General features: G+C 44.9%; 3 protein-coding genes across 4 annotated transcripts; 1 reads left to right on the top strand and 2 right to left on the bottom strand.

The window, feature by feature from the left end:
- Positions 1–1,411: 1,411 nt before the first annotated feature.
- Positions 1,412–12,061, bottom strand: LOC105009012 (interleukin-2 receptor subunit beta). Its single transcript, XM_010868406.5, has 10 exons — positions 10,861–12,061; positions 5,923–6,041; positions 5,457–5,568; positions 4,886–4,976; positions 4,610–4,706; positions 4,005–4,138; positions 3,406–3,598; positions 3,008–3,110; positions 2,735–2,828; positions 1,412–2,497 (listed from the first exon to the last, which is right to left on the bottom strand). The coding sequence occupies exons 2-10, from the start codon at positions 6,011–6,013 to the stop codon at positions 1,412–1,414; spliced, it is 2,001 nt and encodes a 666-aa protein (XP_010866708.2). The 5' UTR covers positions 6,014–6,041; positions 10,861–12,061.
- Positions 12,062–12,422: 361 nt separating this feature from the next.
- On the bottom strand, positions 12,423–16,003 carry LOC105009011 (3-mercaptopyruvate sulfurtransferase-like). Its single transcript, XM_010868404.5, has 2 exons — positions 14,865–16,003; positions 12,423–13,656 (listed from the first exon to the last, which is right to left on the bottom strand). Exons 1-2 carry the CDS (start codon positions 15,451–15,453, stop codon positions 13,346–13,348), a joined length of 900 nt encoding a protein of 299 aa, XP_010866706.2. The 5' UTR covers positions 15,454–16,003; the 3' UTR covers positions 12,423–13,345.
- rps19bp1 (ribosomal protein S19 binding protein 1) lies at positions 13,569–18,740 on the top strand. 2 transcript variants are annotated; one of them, XM_020049933.3, is made up of 4 exons: positions 13,569–13,726; positions 17,071–17,247; positions 17,484–17,581; positions 18,252–18,740. In XM_020049933.3, exons 1-4 carry the CDS (start codon positions 13,681–13,683, stop codon positions 18,399–18,401), a joined length of 471 nt encoding a protein of 156 aa, XP_019905492.2. In that variant the 5' UTR covers positions 13,569–13,680; the 3' UTR covers positions 18,402–18,740. The 2 variants fall into 2 exon arrangements, with proteins under 2 accessions (XP_019905492.2, XP_010866705.2); XM_010868403.5 differs by lacking the exon at positions 13,569–13,726 and adding an exon at positions 16,495–16,678.
- The last annotated feature ends 1,463 nt before the right edge of the window (positions 18,741–20,203 follow it).

The following is a 20,203-nucleotide window of genomic DNA, read 5'->3' on the forward strand; positions in this document are numbered from 1 at the left end:
TCAGAATGAAACGACGTCACGACTTAAACTCATATTTCACTTCCCTTCGGTTCATGGTTGGTAGTGGAGAAACCCCAATGTATCACTTGTCTTCATCAATCTCATTTACGGGCTTTGTTTCCTTTTTCTAAATCATCAGACAGAACTTTGGTTTAACTGTGAGTAATCTGATGATGGTAAAACAAGGACAGTTTGAAATTGTGTAGATATTTCACCCGTCTCCATGAGGAAAAATACACTTTGGTTTATTATGGACTTATTTATTATGAATTTACAGTTCGGATCAGGGTTAGAATTAGGTTTAAGGTTAGGTTTAACATAGTTATTTTCTGTTTAATATTTGTAATTCATTCTGAACAATTAGCAAATGTAATTTTCAATTTGACATTAGGGACTATTTCTGTGTTAATTCAGCAGCAAAAATATCCACATTTACTCAATTTTGATTTCACATTGTAACACAATAAAATGTGAACAAATCCAAGGGGGTGAATACATTTGAGAGCCACTATACTTCATTGTTAAATGGCTAACTCCACTACAGTTTTACTGTAAACCAATTACTGTCCAAAATCACCATAATATATATATATATTTTTATAATTTAGACAATCCTGACTTAATTAGTGGTGAAAGTGTCTGTTAAGCAGAGAAGACAATTCACTGATGAACAAACAGTGTCATGGGTGTGATGCTCAGACAGCCTTACTGTCAGTGTCATGGGTGTGATGCTCAGACAGCCTTACTGTCAGTGTCATGGGTGTGATGCTCAGACAGCCTTACTGTTAGTGTAATGCAAATCACTCATTTTAGTGACAGTCCAGAATGACAAAAACGACATGAGTCTGTTTAAATTGTTTATTAATACCCACAGCAAAATAGTTTGAGTTAAGTTGTCCCTGTAAGAAGCTCTGGGTAACAATGCTGTCTAAATGACATATAACGTAAACATGAGCCACTTGTAAATATATTACAATAAGAAAATTACATTCATTGTCATAAATGGTGCTTAACTTGGGCTGCAATAGGTGCTGGCACTCATATTGTTACCGGTGCTGTTTGTATTAAAGTGAAAGAGCTCCAATAATCCCACATCGCTTTCACCCGCTCCGCCCCCTCGACAGTTTGGCAAAGGACACTGTTAACAGCAAAGACAACACTACTGGGCATCAAGCTTCCTAATGGTCAAGAGGTACAAAAGTCTCAGAGGCGAATGGCCCGGGTTTAGAACAGGTTTCCGCCTCTATTTAACACTGTCGCGGAGGATCAGGACTCAGGAAACCAAACCAAAATACTAATACTGAAATGGCAAAATATCTGCAACATTGCAACGCTATCGCGGATCTCCCACACTTCCCATATAGAGGAGCATGGCGTTTGACGAGACTAGCAAAAATTGTCAAACGCCATCTCAGCTGACCTCTGAGCATCTCGCTGGCATATAGCCACTGCTAGAGGGCTCTATTTCTGTTGACGAAGACATGAGAGCCTTCTCCAACAAGCTCCCTGGAATGCCACTACTGGTACCAAGACCTAGAGATGGAGCTAACCCAGGAAAGGTGAAAGGTAGCTGGGGCAAACCATTCAGCGGGATGGGTAAGGGGGTGGAGCAGAAGGGAAAGTGATCGTCACCTAGAGGAGCGTGGTTGAAAGTGGTCATAGTGGGCCGGTCCGCATCCTCCACACTCCCCTGTTTTTCCAGATCCTTTCCCCCACGGCAGACGTCTGAATCTGGGCTCATGAGTGCCTGGCGCTGGGCCTGGTCCTGGAGGATCTCCACACGTTCATAGGAGGAAAACATCGTGAGGGAACATCCAGCCCCGACTTCCCCACCCGTTACCCCCAAACAGTCCAGTCCGGGGAATGTGAAGGGCAGCTTGGGGAACACATCGCCGTGGATCGGAGGAACAAGGCCGGAGACAAAATGGGGGACAGTCGCAATAGTCTCGTCCGAATCCTCCACGCTCTCCTGGCTTTCCGGCTCTTCTCCCCCACTGCCGATGCCTGAATCTGGGCTCTTCAGGGTCAGGCGCTGGGCCTGGAGCTTTTCAACACGCTCATAAGGAGACACCAGGAGAATATCTTCACCTCCACTAAGTAAACATCCTCCTCCATCCTTCTCCCCACACACCATCCCTCCGCCCTCCACACCGTCCCCCATCCCTCCTTTAGTCCCCCTGTCCTCTCCTCTGTCCTTCTGCTTGCCATCTTCCACTTGGACACTGGCGCCACCTGCTGGTCCATAAGGAGAGTGTTCCGAGCAGGGATCCAGGTTGGTGGCGGTGAGAGATCCAGGCCGGGAGCATCGAGACAGGAAGTAACTGCAGTTGGAGTAGCTGGCGCTGGATGACTGGGCGCAAGTGCCAGCCCACCTCTCATCCAGCAGTGGCGCAGTACCTGTCTCTCTCCTCAGGGGGGCGATTGAGTCGAGCTTCTCGTGAATCTCTATCTGGGTGTCTTCATGGGCAGCAGAAAGAGATCCAGGACCCAGCCAAGCCTGCGAAAAACACCCACAGAGACACCCGCACACACAGACACACACATACACACAGACGATATGAAACATTACAGTTACTATTGGTGATCAGTAATGTCACTTTTAGGTTGACCAAACGCTGTAATCTGAGCACAATGAAATGCTTCCAGGCAACTCAGCTGTTAAAAAGGATTATAGAACACAAACATTTGTTTCATCAACTGGACATCTATTGCAGAACCACACTCCAGGACTCACCCTGAAATCTCCATTGAAGTCATGGTCGAGTCCGCTGAAGAACTTGGAGGGATCTGGTATAGGAGCAGTCACAATCCTCTTGAACGAGTTACCGCTGAAGATGAAGAGGTAGCTGCGGTGAATCTAACTACAGAACATTCCATCCTTTCAAATGAACCATGTTCCCATTTACAGTCGGTTCACATTCAAATACATAATAATTTACATCTTTAATTTCACAATTTTCCTTTCAAAACATCGATGGTGTGTTTGTCTGTGTGTTTTTCTACTTACAGTTTTCCTTGGCAGAAGCACAAGCAGATCATTAGAAACAGCACGACCACCGACCCGACCACTGTGAACACGATGGAGTCCTGGTCCATTATGTCGAGGCCACCTGTGAACCGGACCGGAGGAACAACACAGGACATACTTAGAACACACACAATTCGGAACACTAAAAATAAGCTAGCGCACGGGCCTGGCACGGCCCGTTGTTTATTTCTGTTTGGGCCTGTTTGTTTTGTTCAGAACATCCAGATAATAAGCAGAGAGGGAAGGATGGAAGGGAGATCAGCGAGACAAATACATTTGCTGACTAAAAACAGAGCGCGCTGCTCATCAGGGACCAAAAGGCTTATCACTGACACTCGCAAGTTCTTACTACATATGTAGGTAACTTAAAAAGACACCTTCGGCCTTTGCTTCTCCTACGGCAGACACCCACAATGCACTGGGGCTCCAGTCGCTCCACTGAGACTGAGCTTCAGGGTCGGTTTGGGCCATGACCCTTACCCTGGCCTGGTACCTCTTCCCTCTCTCCAACTTTTCAGGGTCCAGGTCAAAATGGGTCGTCTTTTTCTGAATGAGCACCTCCTCAGCATCCTGCAACGATAAATAACACTTATAATACAATTCTGTATGTAGTGTATGTGTACATTAAGATAGTAATTTACTTTAAGAACTAGTGTATGTGTATGTTAAGATAGTACTTTACTTTAAGAACTAGTGTATGTGTATGTTAAGATAGTACTTCACTTTAAGAACTAGTGTATGTGTATGTTAAGATAGTACTTTACTTTAAGAAGTAGTGTTTGCATACATCAAGATAGTACTTTACTTTAAGAAGTCGTGTGTGTGTACTTTTAGATAGCACTTTGCGAAATAATGTGTGTTCTTTAAGATACAACTTAGAGCAGTTGTGTATGTGTACTTACTTTTATTTACTTTTAAAAATGAATCTTTCTGTCTACTCTCAGTCTGTCTGTGTTTGTGTCTGGGCATCTCTCACCATCCAGTCCTGTGTTTCTTGTTTCCACTGTAGTTGAAAGTCATAGTTTAAGATTAAACAAGAAATGGGAGCACCAGGTGTCCAGTCGATGGAAGTGTTGGTGATGGTGGGCTTGCCAGGGGGATGCATTTTAACTGTCCAAATACAAAACATCACAGTTAATGCAGTCCCAATGTTATCACTATCACAGCTGGCTACTGCTAATACAGTTAATGTAGTCCTAATGTTATCACTATAACAGCTGCTATTTCAGTTAATATAGTCCTAATGTTATCACTATAACAGCTGCTATTTCAGTTAATATAGTCCTAATGTTATCACTGTCACAGCTGGCTACTGCTAATACAGTTAATGTAGTGCTACTGCTATTATACTTAATTAAGTCAGTAGAGTGTGGTAGTAATGATAGTAGTAGTAGTAGTTATAACAGTGGTAGTATAGTAATAGTAGTAGTGGAAGTAGTAGGGTGGTAGTAGTAGTAGTAGTAGCAGTAGTATTCGTGGTGGTAGTGGTACTTGTAGAAGTGGTACTGGTAGTAGTAGTGGTTGTAGTAGAAGAAGCAGTAGTAGTAGTAGTTCATAGTAGTACTTGTAGTATACACTTACTGTGGTAATAAGGAATATATGTGCTATTAATCTGAATCATATTTTCTGAGGTTCCACAAGACACATGAATGTGCATTTCAATATGTGGCCAGAGGGTCTGAAAGTAAATTTCACAAATGTTCACAGAAGTGTCCGGTCATCTACTGAATGTTTTAATACAGATACATTTAATAAAAGTTTAAATGTTTACTTCATAATATTTTCTTAACATATTGTCATTAATGTAATAATGCGTATTTGACCAATCGTCTCTTTTTAACTTTTGTAGTAACTCACCGAATACGTGTAGTTGTAGTCGTCCGTGATGACAAGGTTGCCACCTCTCAACAATGTGTTGGAGCCCCCCAAAGATTGCATCTCACATTGACTGAAGTTACACAAATAGAACATGGTTAAGCACACACAAATAGACACTAATACCCTACAAATGATGAACACGCACATGCTTGTTTTACTGTTCTTGCAAGGACTTGTAAACCTAATCTAAACCTTAAATCTAAACCTAATCTAAACTGGTTATAATAAACACACCCCCGCCCGAAATGTAACCAAAATTCTAACGGTCACTTTAACACCTTTATTAGCCATATCTCCTAATTTTGCCAGATTTCAAGGTTGCTAATCTTCTGAGGACACAAACACACACAAACACAAACTCACACAGACAAAAAGACAGACACACACACACACACACACACATATTAGGCAAATCTGCAGCTGAACCCCAGTATCAGGTCCACTAGCCAGTGTCAGTCAGAGTCACTGGTCCCTTAGAACAACCATGTCACACGGCAGCCAGTCCACTCCAGCTCGTGACCTTAAGGTGTGCGTCTCAAGTCTACATTACCTTAATCTGTTGTCATACGTCCCATGTAGGGTGCATGGCACGTCCGGAGGAAGCCCCGTGATGTTCAGCACACAGGTGACATTACAGATAAAATCATTGACACACTGCAGCCCTGCAAGAGGTGAGAAATGACACGACTTTCAGTCCCAAACATCCATTCGGGGCCTGGATGTGTAACATGTTGTTTTCTATGCGAATCATCTTTTTTGGTAGAATCCCTTTCATACCTAAGTTAGCCAAGACATTTGAAGTCTTAGAGAGAGTCATTTTAATACCTGGGGCATATAGCCGTACTGAGTCTATGACATAATGCCCCGTTAAGAAGCCCTTTCACAACCAGCGAAATCCCAGAATGAACCGCTGTGTGGCGTTGCGTAACGGAACACTTCACAAGCTGTCACATACTATATGGCAGCCCATAAGGCTTTATGAAGGTGCTTATAATACATACTTGGGGTCAACTCACATGGTTGCGTTGCGCTGGAGCAGGTTCGCAGGGGGAGGAGCAGGGCTTGCAGTGATAGCACTGGCAAGAGGAGGCGGGGCAGAATCTCCATTACAGTGACCTTGATCTCATTCTAGAACCTGGTAGGAGACATTCACAAACAGATGGGAAGTGTCTTAGATGAGAGCGTTCTCATTCTGAAACATGGTAGGAGACATGCCCTTAGCAACACCTGGCATGTGGGCCACTACTTTTAACCAGGTCCCATAGAGTTCTGGTGTGAAGTAGGGCACTTAGTAGGGAAAAGTCCGCCATTTGGGTGACATGTGAAACATTAGAAAGAGGAATATGAAGTGGGCTTGGCTGTTTCCGCTGTTTGGCTGGTGTGTTTGTATTTTGGTTTGATCACTTTTTGATCATATGTTTCACCTATAGACACTCACACACGCAAGAAACGTAACCTTTAATTGCTCCTTTAAGTCGGTCTGGACATGCACTTGATTCACATTAAAGGGACACAAACGTTACTGTTTAAGGCTGGAGACAAACTGGAGGGTTGATAAATTCCCTCACTTGTTTTTAAACGTGCTCTTTCGAACTTGCACCATTTTAGCTATTAATGTTGTGATTTTACCTGCAACATCAACACCACCTCTATCTTTTAACACTTCTTTCATCTGCCAGGTGTTTTTTTATCTAAAAAAAAGGAGTGAAAATTTCCCCTATCTCACCTCAGGCTGAATAACACCAGTCAAACCGCAGTGACCTTTAAATAGGAAACTACTACATTAGAGCAACAGCCAACAGTACACTGCCCATATGCAGCAGTGGAAGTGAAAATAGGTCTAAAATGCCATTCTTCAGAAAAATATTGTGCTAATTAGGCATGACAAGGTTATTTGGGCTTTAGCCGTTTAGCCGTTGTGGAGCTCTGACGCGCCGTTCAGTTTTCTAGCGGCTCAACTGGCGAACACTAGGACCTGAATCAAATGGGTCGAAGAGAGACGTTCATTTGGCACCATGATTTCTTGATTTTATAATAAAATTATCTGCAGAAAATATTCACCAAGGACTGAATATCTGCACTGCAGGATCAAATGCTGGGGAAAGTGGGTCTTTGTGTTTCCCATGCATTCCTCCTGGAGGGTAAAGTCAGGTAAAGGAAAACATCTGCAGGTCTAATTAGTCAGATAAAAATAACCTGTTTGAACATGGATTCCACATTCACTTTGGGGCAGGATACTGCCTCGTACAGTGACTGTCAAAGGTGTCCATCCATCTGGGACCACACATTTTATCGTGACAACATGCAATCAGAATGGGTTTATTGTGGGGTTTTTGCCACTGACACACACAAAAAAACAGTCCATAATGTCAAAATGATAAAAGAAATTCTACAAATTGTCCTTTGGAAAGTCCATAATGCCACAATAAATATTCCATTTGGATGAGCCTCTATCAGCTTAGCATTTCTGGACGCAGGAATGGCTGCCCAGTGTTCTTGCTCAAGCTCTGTTAAGTTGGGTGGAGACCTAGTTGAATCTCCTTTCTGAAGACTTGGTTGCACTACAACTCAGGTGTCATTGCAAAGGGGCCAATAGTTATGCTACTCACCTTGTAAATAAAAAGGGGGAGCTTCTCTTCTTCATCTTGCATTAAGAAAGGCTCATCCACCGTTTTGATACAAAATACAATAATGTTTCCAAAAGCTAGCAGCAGATCAATAGAAGAAACTAAAGGGCACAGCATCTAATTATTTTATATGTTGAAACTGCTGCATAGCTATGGACGAAATCCCCATAGTCCAAAACAGATATGAAAGTGGCCTGGACTTTTCAATTTCCCCTTCCACTATTTACAGGCTTCCTGTGCCATTTCAACAACAGCACTTTGCTCTATACTGCAGGGAGTAGGAACAGGTGCCCCTTCGAAAAAGACCGCCAGTTTAAGTCAAGTGGCAATGAAATGCATCGACAACAGCATATTTTTCAGTAATGGAAACAGTGCCTTAAATTTCTTTAGAAAAGTGTCACTAGAATGTTACTGCTAAACTATTCTTCAAGCTTTTAATAGTTTTCCAAATTTTTGCTGGATTCCCTTTAAAGTCAGACAGTGTGTTTATGTAGAAGTCTGATTTAGCTTTTCAGACATGGGTGAATAGATCCCTGAGCGGCTTAACCATCAGGATCTGTTTTTCTAGCCTTGACCAATTAAGCATTTCTTTTACCTTTGATAGATCAGACATGAACCATGAGTCGGATCTACTTCACTCTATATTTCTTAAAAGGGACATGCTTATCTGCAGCAGCAGTAAATTCCTAGAAGTAGCTTAGGGCTAATTTAGGTTCTAATATAGCTAAATAATATTCAAGGTCCGTTCTGTAAAAGACATGCAAAAGCTTGTTCAGTGTGGTTTTTGAAGTTTGTTTTAGAAATTAAGAAGTCATAAATCTCCTAACACATACTGACACAAGTAAGGGGTGTGACATAAGCGGTCACTTAAGGCCCCCTCAACTGCTAGGGGGCCCCTACCGTAAGGAGAGGGGCCCCGAATAACATTTTGCTTAGGCTAGAGCAGGCACTGGTGTGTTGTAAATGATTGACATGAGTCTGCGCACGCACAATCACACACACTAAGAGGCTGAAGTTTACAAAACCACAATGTCCTCGTTTCACAGAATGTTTACGAGCCTTTTCGAATAGCAAACAAACCCCAAAACCACCGACAACTATGTCCTCTCCTCCTCTCACCACAACCGCTCTCCTACTCTCATGATCTCTGTGGTCACGAGGGGGGGGGGGACTTCTGGCACGTTGCCCCCAAAACTCGGTGACCTTGATCTTAACACCCAAAACACAGTATCATTTGAATCTAACAAACTAGTCATTAAGGAATAATATTTTTGATCAGATATATTAAGTGGTCATCAGTGACATCATGTTACATTGAGATATACAGTAAATATGAAGTGACTCACGGGCTAAACTCATCCATCAACATGGAAAAGGCCAGATAAAAAACACAAAAAGAAATGAAACTAAAGCATGTTGACCTGTCACACAGAAGTGTGGTGGTGGATCCGTGATGTTGTGGGGCTATTTTACATCCAATGCCCCTGGGAACCCGGTTAGGATACAACCTGGACTCCAATTATCAGGAAATTCTGTATCTGCCAGGGTTGGATCTCCCAGCAGGACAACGATCCAAAGTATACCTCAAAATCCACACCAAAATGGTTCACGGACCACAGAATCAAGCTTTCGCAATGGCCATCACGGCCCTCTGACCCGAATCTTATTCATAACCTGTGGATTCATCTGGCAAAGAGAATCCGCAAGCGAGGACCAAGGACTCACAAGGATCTGTTCCTGTGTGGAGGAATGGTATGAAATCCCTTCCCAATTGTTCTGAGAATTAATAATGACATTTGATCACAGGCTTTTTTTGTTCATATCTACCTAGGGCATCGATAATTCTGGAGGGAACTGTATCTAGTGCATCACATTCCCCACGGGCCGTGGTCAATGAGTGGTACAGAAAGTGTGTTTGAGGGTGCCTTTGAGTCATGCACCATCTTTCCCCACAATGACAGCGGTCTCCAGTTGAAAACTACTGGAGAAAAACCTGCGAGGTGTGTAGGGTTTTGGTTCAGCTCAGTCTGAACTTCACGTCTTACCACACTGATGCAAAATTCTGCCCCCAGCCTCCTCCAGAAGGTCTTTAATCTTGGTGGGCTACTGGTGGCCCAACATTTGTGCAGGGTTTTGGTCCAACCAAGCACTATAAATTGTTTGCATACATTTTTTGAAATGCCTGCAGTACACAAACATTTATCTGTCCTGATTTCACCTATTAGTTAGGTTTACATGTATAGAAATAGAATGAAGAAAACACAAAAATATTGACTGGAATAGGGATTGAATACGCATTTAAGACTAGACAGTAAGTGAAATACAGATGAATAACTTTTTCTAAGGTATTTCCTTAGTTATAGATGTATTTGACAAAAGAGTGTGGAGAAGCTCCGGACCAGATTCGAGCAGATGCTTTAGCAGTACATGTTTGTGGGAGGCAGTGTCTTAGACAACACTCACATAATAACGACATTAATAATAACATCATCACCATTTGTAAGACTTTTACTGTGTTAGTGGCAGAAAAACAGATGTCAAAGACCAGAAGGGTGTTATTGTTTCAAATGTATACTACCCCAAAGAACTCTGGACTAGCTAATAACCCCACTCAAAACCACCCTGGACTAGCTAATAACCCCACTCAAAACCTCCCTGGACTAGCTAATAACCCCACTCAAAACCACCCTGGACTAGCTAATAACCCCACTCAAAACCTCCCTGGACTAGCTAATCACCCCACTCAAAACCTCCCTGGACTAGTTAATCACCCCACTCAAAACCTCCCTGGACTAGTTAATCACCCCTCTTTAAACCACCCTGGACTAGTTAATCACCCCTCTTTAAACCACCCTGGACTAGCTAATCACCCCTCTTTAAACCACCCTGGACTAGCTAATCACCCCTCTTTAAACCACCCTGGACTAGCTAATCACCCCTCTTTAAACCACCCTGGACTAGCTAATCAACCCTCTTTAAACCACCCTGGACTAGCTAATCAACCCTCTCTAAACCACCCTGGACTAGCTAATACCATTCAAGTCTTGTTCAGTAAGGGAACAGGAGGATGAAGCTAATTGTGTCATTGCTTAAATTCGGTCTGGTAAACATTAGTGGCAGGATTCTACACAGTGCCCTTTCAAAGGGGAACAACTGTCACATGATCAACGACAAAATTAGTGACAACAGATGATAGCCCTTTTAATGTAACAGGACAGTGCCATCTCCACCTCTAACACACAAATGTTTAAATGAAAACCAAAAAAAAATATTATCTGTAGTCCGCATGAACACATTCTGATCTCACAGTTCAGAGTGAGCACTTACCCTGTACATTGTCAACCTTCTAGATGCCCTCGTTGGAAACCTAGGTTTTGGCCGGTGTGACTACCACCTTCGTTGTCTTGTCTCAAAGCCCTCCAGTTGAGTGTTAAGTGTTGAATTACCACATGGTCTCTCGTCAGACTCAACTTGTCTGATGAGTCAAGCCAATCACGCTCTCCGTCTGTACTCAGATAAAGGTTGCCTCTCTTCTATGAAATGTCAGCTCCTGTACAGAAAAATAACTGATGACGAAAAGGGATTTCATGCGGTCTTCAGAGTGAAACCACAACTTCTACCTGTTTCTCGCTTCCCTCCGATTCAGAAGCGCTAGTGGAGAATCCCCCACCGCCCTTTCGCTGAGCTTTTTCCACTGATCGCAGACGCTCATTTGATCTGTTCCCTTTTTTCTCAGACAGTTTTTTTCTGTTCAACTGTGAGTGTCGGTGTGGATAAAGAAGTTGCAATTGGACTTTGGTTAAGACTAAGCGGTAATACATAGGAAAACAGAGAAATGAGATTTGCTGCCCTCGGGTGGATATAGAATGACTTGTGGGGCAAAAAGGGAGTCTCTTTTCGACCGCGCTAAGCACGGTGAACAAAGACGGCCTTGGACGGCCGAGGCTCATTGAGGCCCGCGGGAAGTGAAGGCTGACCCGTGTGGTCCGATCCGACAGGCTGTAGCTCAAATTGCTGAAAAGGTTAATGCTGGTACTGATAGAAAGGTGTCAGAACACACAGTGCACCGCAGTTTGTTGCGAACCGGGCGGCGTAGCCGCAGACCAGTGGGGGTGCCCACGCTGAGCCCTGTGAGCACGGCCGAAAGCGCCTACAGTGGGCACACGTGAGCTTCAGAACTGCAGCACAGTGCAGTGGGCGGCCTGGTCTGATGAATCACGTTTCCTTTTACACCACGTGGACGGCCGGGTGTGTGTGCATCACTTCCCTGGAGATCACAAGGGACCTGGGGGCACTTATGGGAAGGCAAGGCGGCGGAGGCAGTGTGATGCTTTGGGCAATGTTCTGCTGGGAAACCTTGGGTCCTGCCGTTCACGTGGGTGTTACTTTGACACGTACCACCCTCCTGAGCGTTGTTGCCGACCATGTGCACCCTTTCAGAGCAACACTATTCCCTGGGGGCATTGGCCTCTTTCAGCAGGATAATGCGCCCTGCCACAAAGCAAAAATGGTTCAGGAATGGTTTGAGGAACACAACAAGTTCAACGTTTTGATTTGGCCTCCAAATTCCCCAGATCTCAGTCCAAATCGAGCACCTGCGGAATGTGCTGGACAAACACGTCCAATCCATGGAGGCCCCACCTCACAACTAACAGGACTTGAAGGATCTGCTGTTAACATCATGGTGCAAGATAGCACAGCACACCTTCAGAGGTCTAGTGGAGTCCATGCCTCACTGGGTCAGAGGTGTTCTGGTGGCAAAAAGGGGACCTACACAATATTAGGCAGGTGGTCATAATGTTATGGCTGGTATATGACAAACACAATTCTTGATACATATTCCCCGTATTCGGGTGATTTACCTACGGCAAAAAGACAAGGTTCCATCGTTAACTTATTGTTTTTATTGTCAAATGCACACAAAAATGAAACCACGTTTCTAACAAAATAAAGACCATGGTGACATTAGAACAGGGATAGCATGTCATAAGTTAATTCCACATTTACATGGACTGTCATAAGGGTTGTGGCGTGTTCATCAAATGAAACGGTCCTTAATCTGTCTATGTGCAGGACAGAGCCAGGCTGTCATCAGAGATACTGAGTGGAGCTGTTTAGGGCTACTTCTTAGTCAAACACGAGTCAAACTAGAGCAGCAAGAAAGAAAACAGTAGTGAAAAGTAGTGTCAATATTTGAAGGCTTAACAAATATATATATATATATGTGTGTGTATGTATATCAAATAGTGACACTACGTTTCACTACTGTTTTCTTTCCTGAGGCTCTAGTTTGAATCATGTTTGACTCCATATCTATTTATCTACGTCTATATATCTACACATGCCTTCAAATATTCCACCATAGTGTTTTGAGGAACTTACACTGATGTAATTTCCATGTCACTAATAGATCTAATGAAACATTGACCAACTGCCCACGTTCGGATCTCAAGCTAACCGGACTTCCTCCTATGACATCAGAAGGCAAACATTCCAGGGAACGCCGACCCACGTCATGTCCGAGCAGTAGAATACCGTAACCCCTGTCACCGATATAAGGCCACGGACCGGTGCAATTCCCTCCAAATGATTCAAATCAGGATAAGGCTCAAATACGATTCAACAGTACCTACAGGAACATTCAACCCAGATCCCTCACGCAATAATCGCCGCGCAGGAGGGGAGCTTGTCCGTTCCCCCTTCTGTTCAACCCCCGATCGTCATTCGCTCTCATGCGATCGCGCGGTCCTCCTCCCCTGCGGTCCTCCTCCCCTGCGCTCTCTCTCTCCCTCTCTCTCTCTCTCTTTCTCTCTCATCCGATCACGGGGCAGTGTTTCCCGAAGCCGGCGGAGATGACGTGCTCGGGCGCGGCTCGGGTATACCACTCGGACCAGGCCCCGTCGTACACGGACACCCCCGGGTGGCCGCATTCGTGGGCGGCGAGGGCCACGTGGCAGGCCGTCACGCCCGAGCCGCAGGACGCGCAGATCGGACGTGAGAGGTCCACGGCGGCCCGGGCGAACAGGTCCCGGAGCTCCTCCCGGGGACGCAGGTGGCCGGTCGGGGAGAGGACGGAGGTGAAGGGAACGCTGGCGGAGCCGGGGATGTGGCCAGGCTCGGTGTCTGGAGGAGAGAAGGGCACAGGTCATGTTCTCACACGGGCGCGCGCGCACGCGTTGTACAGTGCATGCATGTATGTGTACGTGAATTTACGGTGGGGCATATACGCACGTGTTCTGTGTCTGTGTGTGTGTGTGTGTGTGTGTGTGTGTTTGGTCGTTGTTGTTGCTGGGGGAGGCCAGTGGGAGGCAAAGACTGTGCTTATCTGTCCGTGACACTACGCAGGTCGTTGCCACTTAGGTGTCCGCCCCTTCCCTGTTACCGCTGAACAGCCGAGGTTATCAGGGCGAATGACGCTGCTGATAGTCGGGAGTTTGGGCAATGTTCAAACGCTGACAGTAATGGTCCCTTCTAAAGGGCGGGCTGAGATAACGTCAAGCAAGGAGCAGCTAGGGGAGTAGAGCTCAGTGTCAGCAGTTCTGGGCAAAGAGTGTGCGTGTGTCTCAGCCCCTGTTTGTAGAACATGTGAAATAGAGAGACACAGGTGGGGTTTGGCCTAATTTACACAATCTTGAAGAATGTTTCGCCGCCCAAAGCGACCCAATATCGGCCGGCTTTGTTGTGTCCACTTCACTCAGTGCAGATGTGTGAGACTGTGGGGAGCCCTTCAATCACACTGTTTATCTGATACAAAATTGTGGTGACTGATGTTTTGATCAACCTAATTTGGCTTATCAGCTTGGGCGAACAGAGTGGACCTTTGGCCTTGTCTGCAAACAATCTTTGTGTGTCCTTTCATTGGCTTTTGATCCACTCAACAGCCATTTGAGGAGATAAGCCCTCCCTCCCTCAGGTCTCCAATCAGCTCTGAGAGGAAGTGAGGAAACTAGGGCAGAGGAGGCAAGGACTTGACTGCTTAAAGTGTTTCGAACTACACCCTACTCCTAACTGGCCTTGGTAAAAGTCGTTTAGTTTGGGATTCAGCCCGCGTACGAGGAGGAAGTCACACACGCAGCTGGCCCGTGACCCAGGGCTAGACGACGTCCACAAGTGGCTGCCGACAGTAATACACCAACACACACCATTCTGAGTTTTTGCGAGACCAGGATATTCGATATGAACGGGTCATGAATGGCCTTAAGAAATCAAATATCGACATACGGGGTCGTTTGCCATATCCCTTTTGAGAAAAAGACAATTCGTAAATTAACGGACGTTGACATCCCAATTGTTTTAAATAAGTCAGTGTGTTGTGCGCGCGCTGTACTCACTGTCTCTGGGTTCTGGATCAACGCCAAGGAATCGGCCCTTGGGTCTGGCATCCACTACCTGAAACTCTTTACTGTCCAAATTATCCAGGATATCCTCGTATGTCTTGACCCAGGATCGGTTCAGGGAAGCCCTAAACTCAGTTTGCTCTGGTCTATAGTACCGGTCACTCAGTGGAAGTCCCTCATTCACCCAATTTTGGAGTCCTCCGTTCAACACGGATACCGAAATGTGGCCGAACACTCGGAACATCCACCAAACACGGGGCGCAGAGAACAAGCCGAAATCGCTCGCGTCGTATACTACGACGTGCGTGTCATTTCCAATTCCCAAATTGCCAACGTAATCTGCAAAAACACGCTCCGACGGCAGCATATGATCAAGCGGAGACGTTTTGTCGCAGCATTGGTCTATGTCAAAGAAGGCAGCACCAGGGATATGACTCTTTTTGAACTCGCTCTTTGCGTTGCGCCGGAGTTTGGGCAAGTACCAAGATGTGTCCAAAACGCGTAGTTTAGGTCCGATGCTTCCACCGTTGACTGCGTCGAGGAGCCACTTGGAGGCAACGAGAGCTCTTGCTTGGAGTGACATGGTGAAAAGTGAAATTCCCAACGGTTGCAGAAGTGGAACAGGTACAGTCGTCAGGAGAGAGCTGTCCCGATGAGAAATAACACGCCCCCAGCTCAGAGCCTGTAGTTCCAGCAGAAAGGGAATAGAGGCGGTACCTCTACCGTTTTTCCCGATAGAATGGGTCTATATCGGGCCTGAATGCAAAGAGTTCTTATTTTAAGTTGGTCTGCGGATCCCAAATGCACGCTGTCTACACTGCCACCTACTGACCGGGCGAATGGGGCCAACCGCGGACTCATTCGGAGCACTCTTCTAAAACATTTAAGAAACAAATAAAACCAAGGCATACATTAGTTTGCAGCTTTCGTTTACATTTCATGTGGGTTAGGGCTGTGGTAGGGGCTAAGGTTAGGGTTGCCTCTAAGTCCATGTCATGACGGTATAGCCTTCCAAGCCTGGCGCTGAATCGCAAACCCTACCGCACCCCCTATACACTTTCTGGGACTGGTTAGGGTTTTAATAAACGCATCGACTTCGAAACACGCTTGACTTGAATGGTTCATTAATGCTGTCCCCATTGCACATTTAGATTTGTCATTTGTACTTGCATTTGCCTTCATTGCACATCTATACATCCCACTTGTAACATACATATATATATACAATATTTTTGTAAGTGATTGGTAAACTTTTTAAAAAATGCCATAGAAGATTCAAATGTATTTAGGCCTATCAATTGTACCGAATAACACGGCGTTATCCTGCACAATGAAATTATTGTGACATAGCACCAAGAAAAAAAATATAAAGCTGTTTATACCGATTTAATGTTTTCAAGAAATAATTAATAGCTGCTTTACTACCTAACCAAATTCTTGGAAATACAGAAAACGTATGGACGGTAGAACTAACTCCATCTTTAGAGCCGCTCAACTTTTCTTTCCAAAACGTTGTAATTAACCCGACTTAGGTTTTCACTTGAGGAATTAATAAATCAAGGAGTGTTGAGAACAGTACGGAACCATTTGATTCGGGCTCTATTGTTTCCACCCGATTGTTTTTCCTCAGACACTCTTCGCCGGACGTAACTCACATGTTGTTTCTACTGACGAATTTGCTACTGAAAATAATTTATTTTACTTGTTTGTAATTTAAAACGTTAACAAGTTAAAAAGTAATTTGCACTGCAACATGTCGGCGTCAATGATTAGGAAGGGGCTGGAGTTGCTAAGCGATGACTTAAAAGGTAAATGATCCACATTAACCAAACAATGTTTTTAACTAGCTACCTATCGGCATGTAGCAGACACTTACCCAGACCGAGAGACGTTAGTGAGGGCATACAGTTTCATAATTGTTCGTACTGTGTATGAAACGAGCCAGTAGCGTCATTTGGCTTTCCATACGTCCCCATTTTGTAATGTCATTATTTGTATCAGATAAACGACGTCCCCGTCCTCTTTGCAACATTATACATCACACACTGCACTGTAAAATACGCCATATAATACCATTATGAGCTATCTCACTGGTGCATTTTTGGTTTTTAAATGCCCCCTCGTGTAGAAAACATTCCTGGGGGAAAAAAAACTCCAGAGCACCGATGTTTTCTCTCCTGCTCTCATCCTTGGGTGTTAGACAAAAAGCAGAAGGGTGCAGCCAGGAAGAAGAACACCCCTAAGAAGGCTGAGATGATGAACCTGGTCAGCACCAACAGGCAGGGCGTGAGCAGGGGGGTGCGCCGACTGCAGGGCCGTCTCGGCCCTGGGAAGAGTAAAGCCACTGTCAAAGGCAAGAGGGTCAAGTCTGCAGTCGGTGAGTGAAACGCAAACCAACACGACTCGTTCTATACGCTCCCCGGGGGGTTCAGAGATCTCGTTGCGCCGTAAAGAAACCGGGTGGCCGGTCCTCTTCTATGTGTTAAGAAGGCACTACCTTTCAAGGCCACAGCGTTCACCAGCACAAGCCAGCGTTTGGGCGCCCGGCGACGGCGGGAGACCTCTGGCGCCCGTTGACTGCTTACCGCCTGGTTTGGTCTCTTGTCTTCCCAGAGGAGTTCAGGAAGACGCAGGGGAAGAGCCACCTGACCTCCAACCTGCAGTACTTTCTGAGGACGGGCTTCAGCGCTGCCGAGTCAGAAACTGCAAAGGTACGACACGGGTTGCCCTGTATAGTGCGAAACCTTTCGCTGGTGCCTTGGGGCTACATGAGGAAGTGCACCCTAAGAAGGGAATAGGTTGCCATTTGAGCTGCAGTTTGTTCCCAAACCCCTCCCAGCATAGTTGTCCCCGAACCCCTCCTAGCATAGTTGTCCCCGAACCCCTCCTAGCATAGTTGTCCCCGAACCCCTCCTAGCATAGTTGTCCCCGAACCCCTCCTAGCATAGTTGTCCCCGAACCCCTCCTAGCATAGTTGTCCCCGAACCCCTCGCAGCATAGTTGTCCCCGAACCCCTCGCAGCATAGTTGTCCCCGAACCCCTCGCAGCATAGTTGTCCCCGAACCCCTCGCAGCATAGTTGTCCCCGAACCCCTCGCAGCATAGTTGTCCCCGAACCCCTCGCAGCATAGTTGTCCCCGAACCCCTCGCAGCATAGTTGTCCCCGAACCCCTCCCAGCATAGTTGTCCCCGAACCCCTCGCAGCATAGTTGCCATAACAGTTTAAGGGGATGCAACAGTACATGTTTTAAAACTGTACAAAGGGTGTTGCAGATGGTTTTCATCCATTTAGCCCCCAATAAATTTAGTCTCTTTTGGGCAATTCTAGCTGTTTATCAAATGGTGACAGAGGACTGATTCGTCCCCTTTTTGTTTTCCTCAGATTGTCAGTCAGAATTCCGGCAGGCAGTCCCGCCATCGTCCGGACCGCACGGTCCCCAAACCCCCCGAGGAAAAGTCTGTGTTCACGGAGGAGGAGTTCTTACAGTTCCAGAAGGAGTATTTTGGGAGGACAGTTGAGCAGGGGAACTAGAAATTCTACTGTTCCGGAAACTTCCAGTGCTGTGCACTTGCTCACTCCATGTCATGGATTACTGTCACTATTGGCTGAAGAGCTTCCACGTTCCTGCAGTGTTCTGTCCATGCCATAGAGTGGGCGCGTGCTCTCTTCTCACTTCAGGAGAAGACTGGCTCATTTGGAACACAGACGAGGCTTCTGGTATGGAGACTGAGGACTGGGCGAAGAGACTTGACCCCTGTCGGATTTCAGTGTCAGTCAAAACAACTTCCTGTTGGACTTGAATGAGAGAGTGAACTTAGATTTAGGTTGTATTTTGTCTGAGTAAATAAGTAAATCTCCAACGGGAAAAAAGTGTTTGAACCTTGCTTTTTTATGCTTTTCTACTTGATTTTCAGAGGCCATCTTTCTTATTGTATCTTTGTGTTCACAACTATGAAGTCACACTGAAGTAGTTTGCTTACAGTGAATAATACAGTTAAATAGCCTACCATACAGTGGTTATTACAGGTAAATGGCCTACCTTACAGTGAACATTACTGTTAAATGGCCTACCTTATAGTGAACATTATACTTATATGGTCTACCTTATAGTGAACATTACAGTTAAATAGCCTACCTTACAGTAAACATACATGATTTTCTGTTTCTGCATTATACTCTTCTTCCTCAGGATAATTACAGCCAGTAAAGGTTTTATGTAAAAAGCAAAGAGCAATGTACGCTGGGTGGTGTAAAAAAATCAGTTCCAGGCACTCGTGGAATGGACACCATGATGTCCCCGAAACGTAAGCCGAAACATGTTTTTATATGATCATCTAGCCAACACATTAAAGGCTTTGTAACTTTGAAATCCACACGAGTGCCTGGGATGTTATTTTCTATGCTGCCCAGTGTACATCGTTCTTGGCTTTTTGTCTGTCGGCTCCACTCCAAGTGCACCTGTGGGGGTGTATCGTTTTTGAATACCTGACGCGCTCCTGTTACATATTTGAATGTTTTAAATTATACCACAACAAAGGCGGGCGCAGCACCCTGCCGTTTAAATTGAGGATGGCGAGTATAAAACCACAGTTACGTTTTTGTTTTCATGAAAGTACATTCAATAGAAGAAACTATAAAATAAAACATTTACCAGACGTTTTTTTAATTTTAGCCAGTGTAGTTTTCCCACATGTTAACTTAATACTGTTGCAAGGGTGCATCTGAAAACTGGTTTCTCAAGAGAAGTGAGAGGATCATGAACCGTCTGGCAAAAGCCCAAATTAACCCTTTCCTCTTTGGTGTGAAAATGACCAAAGGTGTAGTGGCTTGTATTGACCATTTTGGGGGGAGGAAATACATTTATAATTTAATAAATGTGTAATTCTGGTTGGTTCTCTTGTGTCGTTAATGCAAGACAATATATTCAACAAAATTAACCTTCTACTCGACACTTGTACTTTATTATAATTATATTATTAATATGATTTCAAAACAAGCTCACCACGGTTTTCCACGGAAGCACTGAATTTTATTTTTTACCCAGTGTCCTTTGATTGCTATCTCTGGCTAAGTAGTTGGAATTCAATCACGATCACTGATAATGTAAGCAGTTGGAATTCAATCACGATCACTGATAATGTAAGCAGTTAGAATTCAATCACGATCACTGATAATGTATGCAATTGGAATTCCATCACTATCATTAACAATGTAAGCAACAAAGATGCTGTGAGAAAGAAGTGGCCAACATGGCTGAATTGGCAGGAAAGGTTACAACCGTTGCCATGGAGGTCGAGGGTAAGACATCCAGGGTTATCCAAGGCTTCACTTCG

The sequence above is a fragment of the Esox lucius genome, chromosome 9 (assembly GCF_011004845.1).
Source record: "Esox lucius isolate fEsoLuc1 chromosome 9, fEsoLuc1.pri, whole genome shotgun sequence".
NCBI lineage: Eukaryota > Metazoa > Chordata > Actinopteri > Esociformes > Esocidae > Esox > Esox lucius.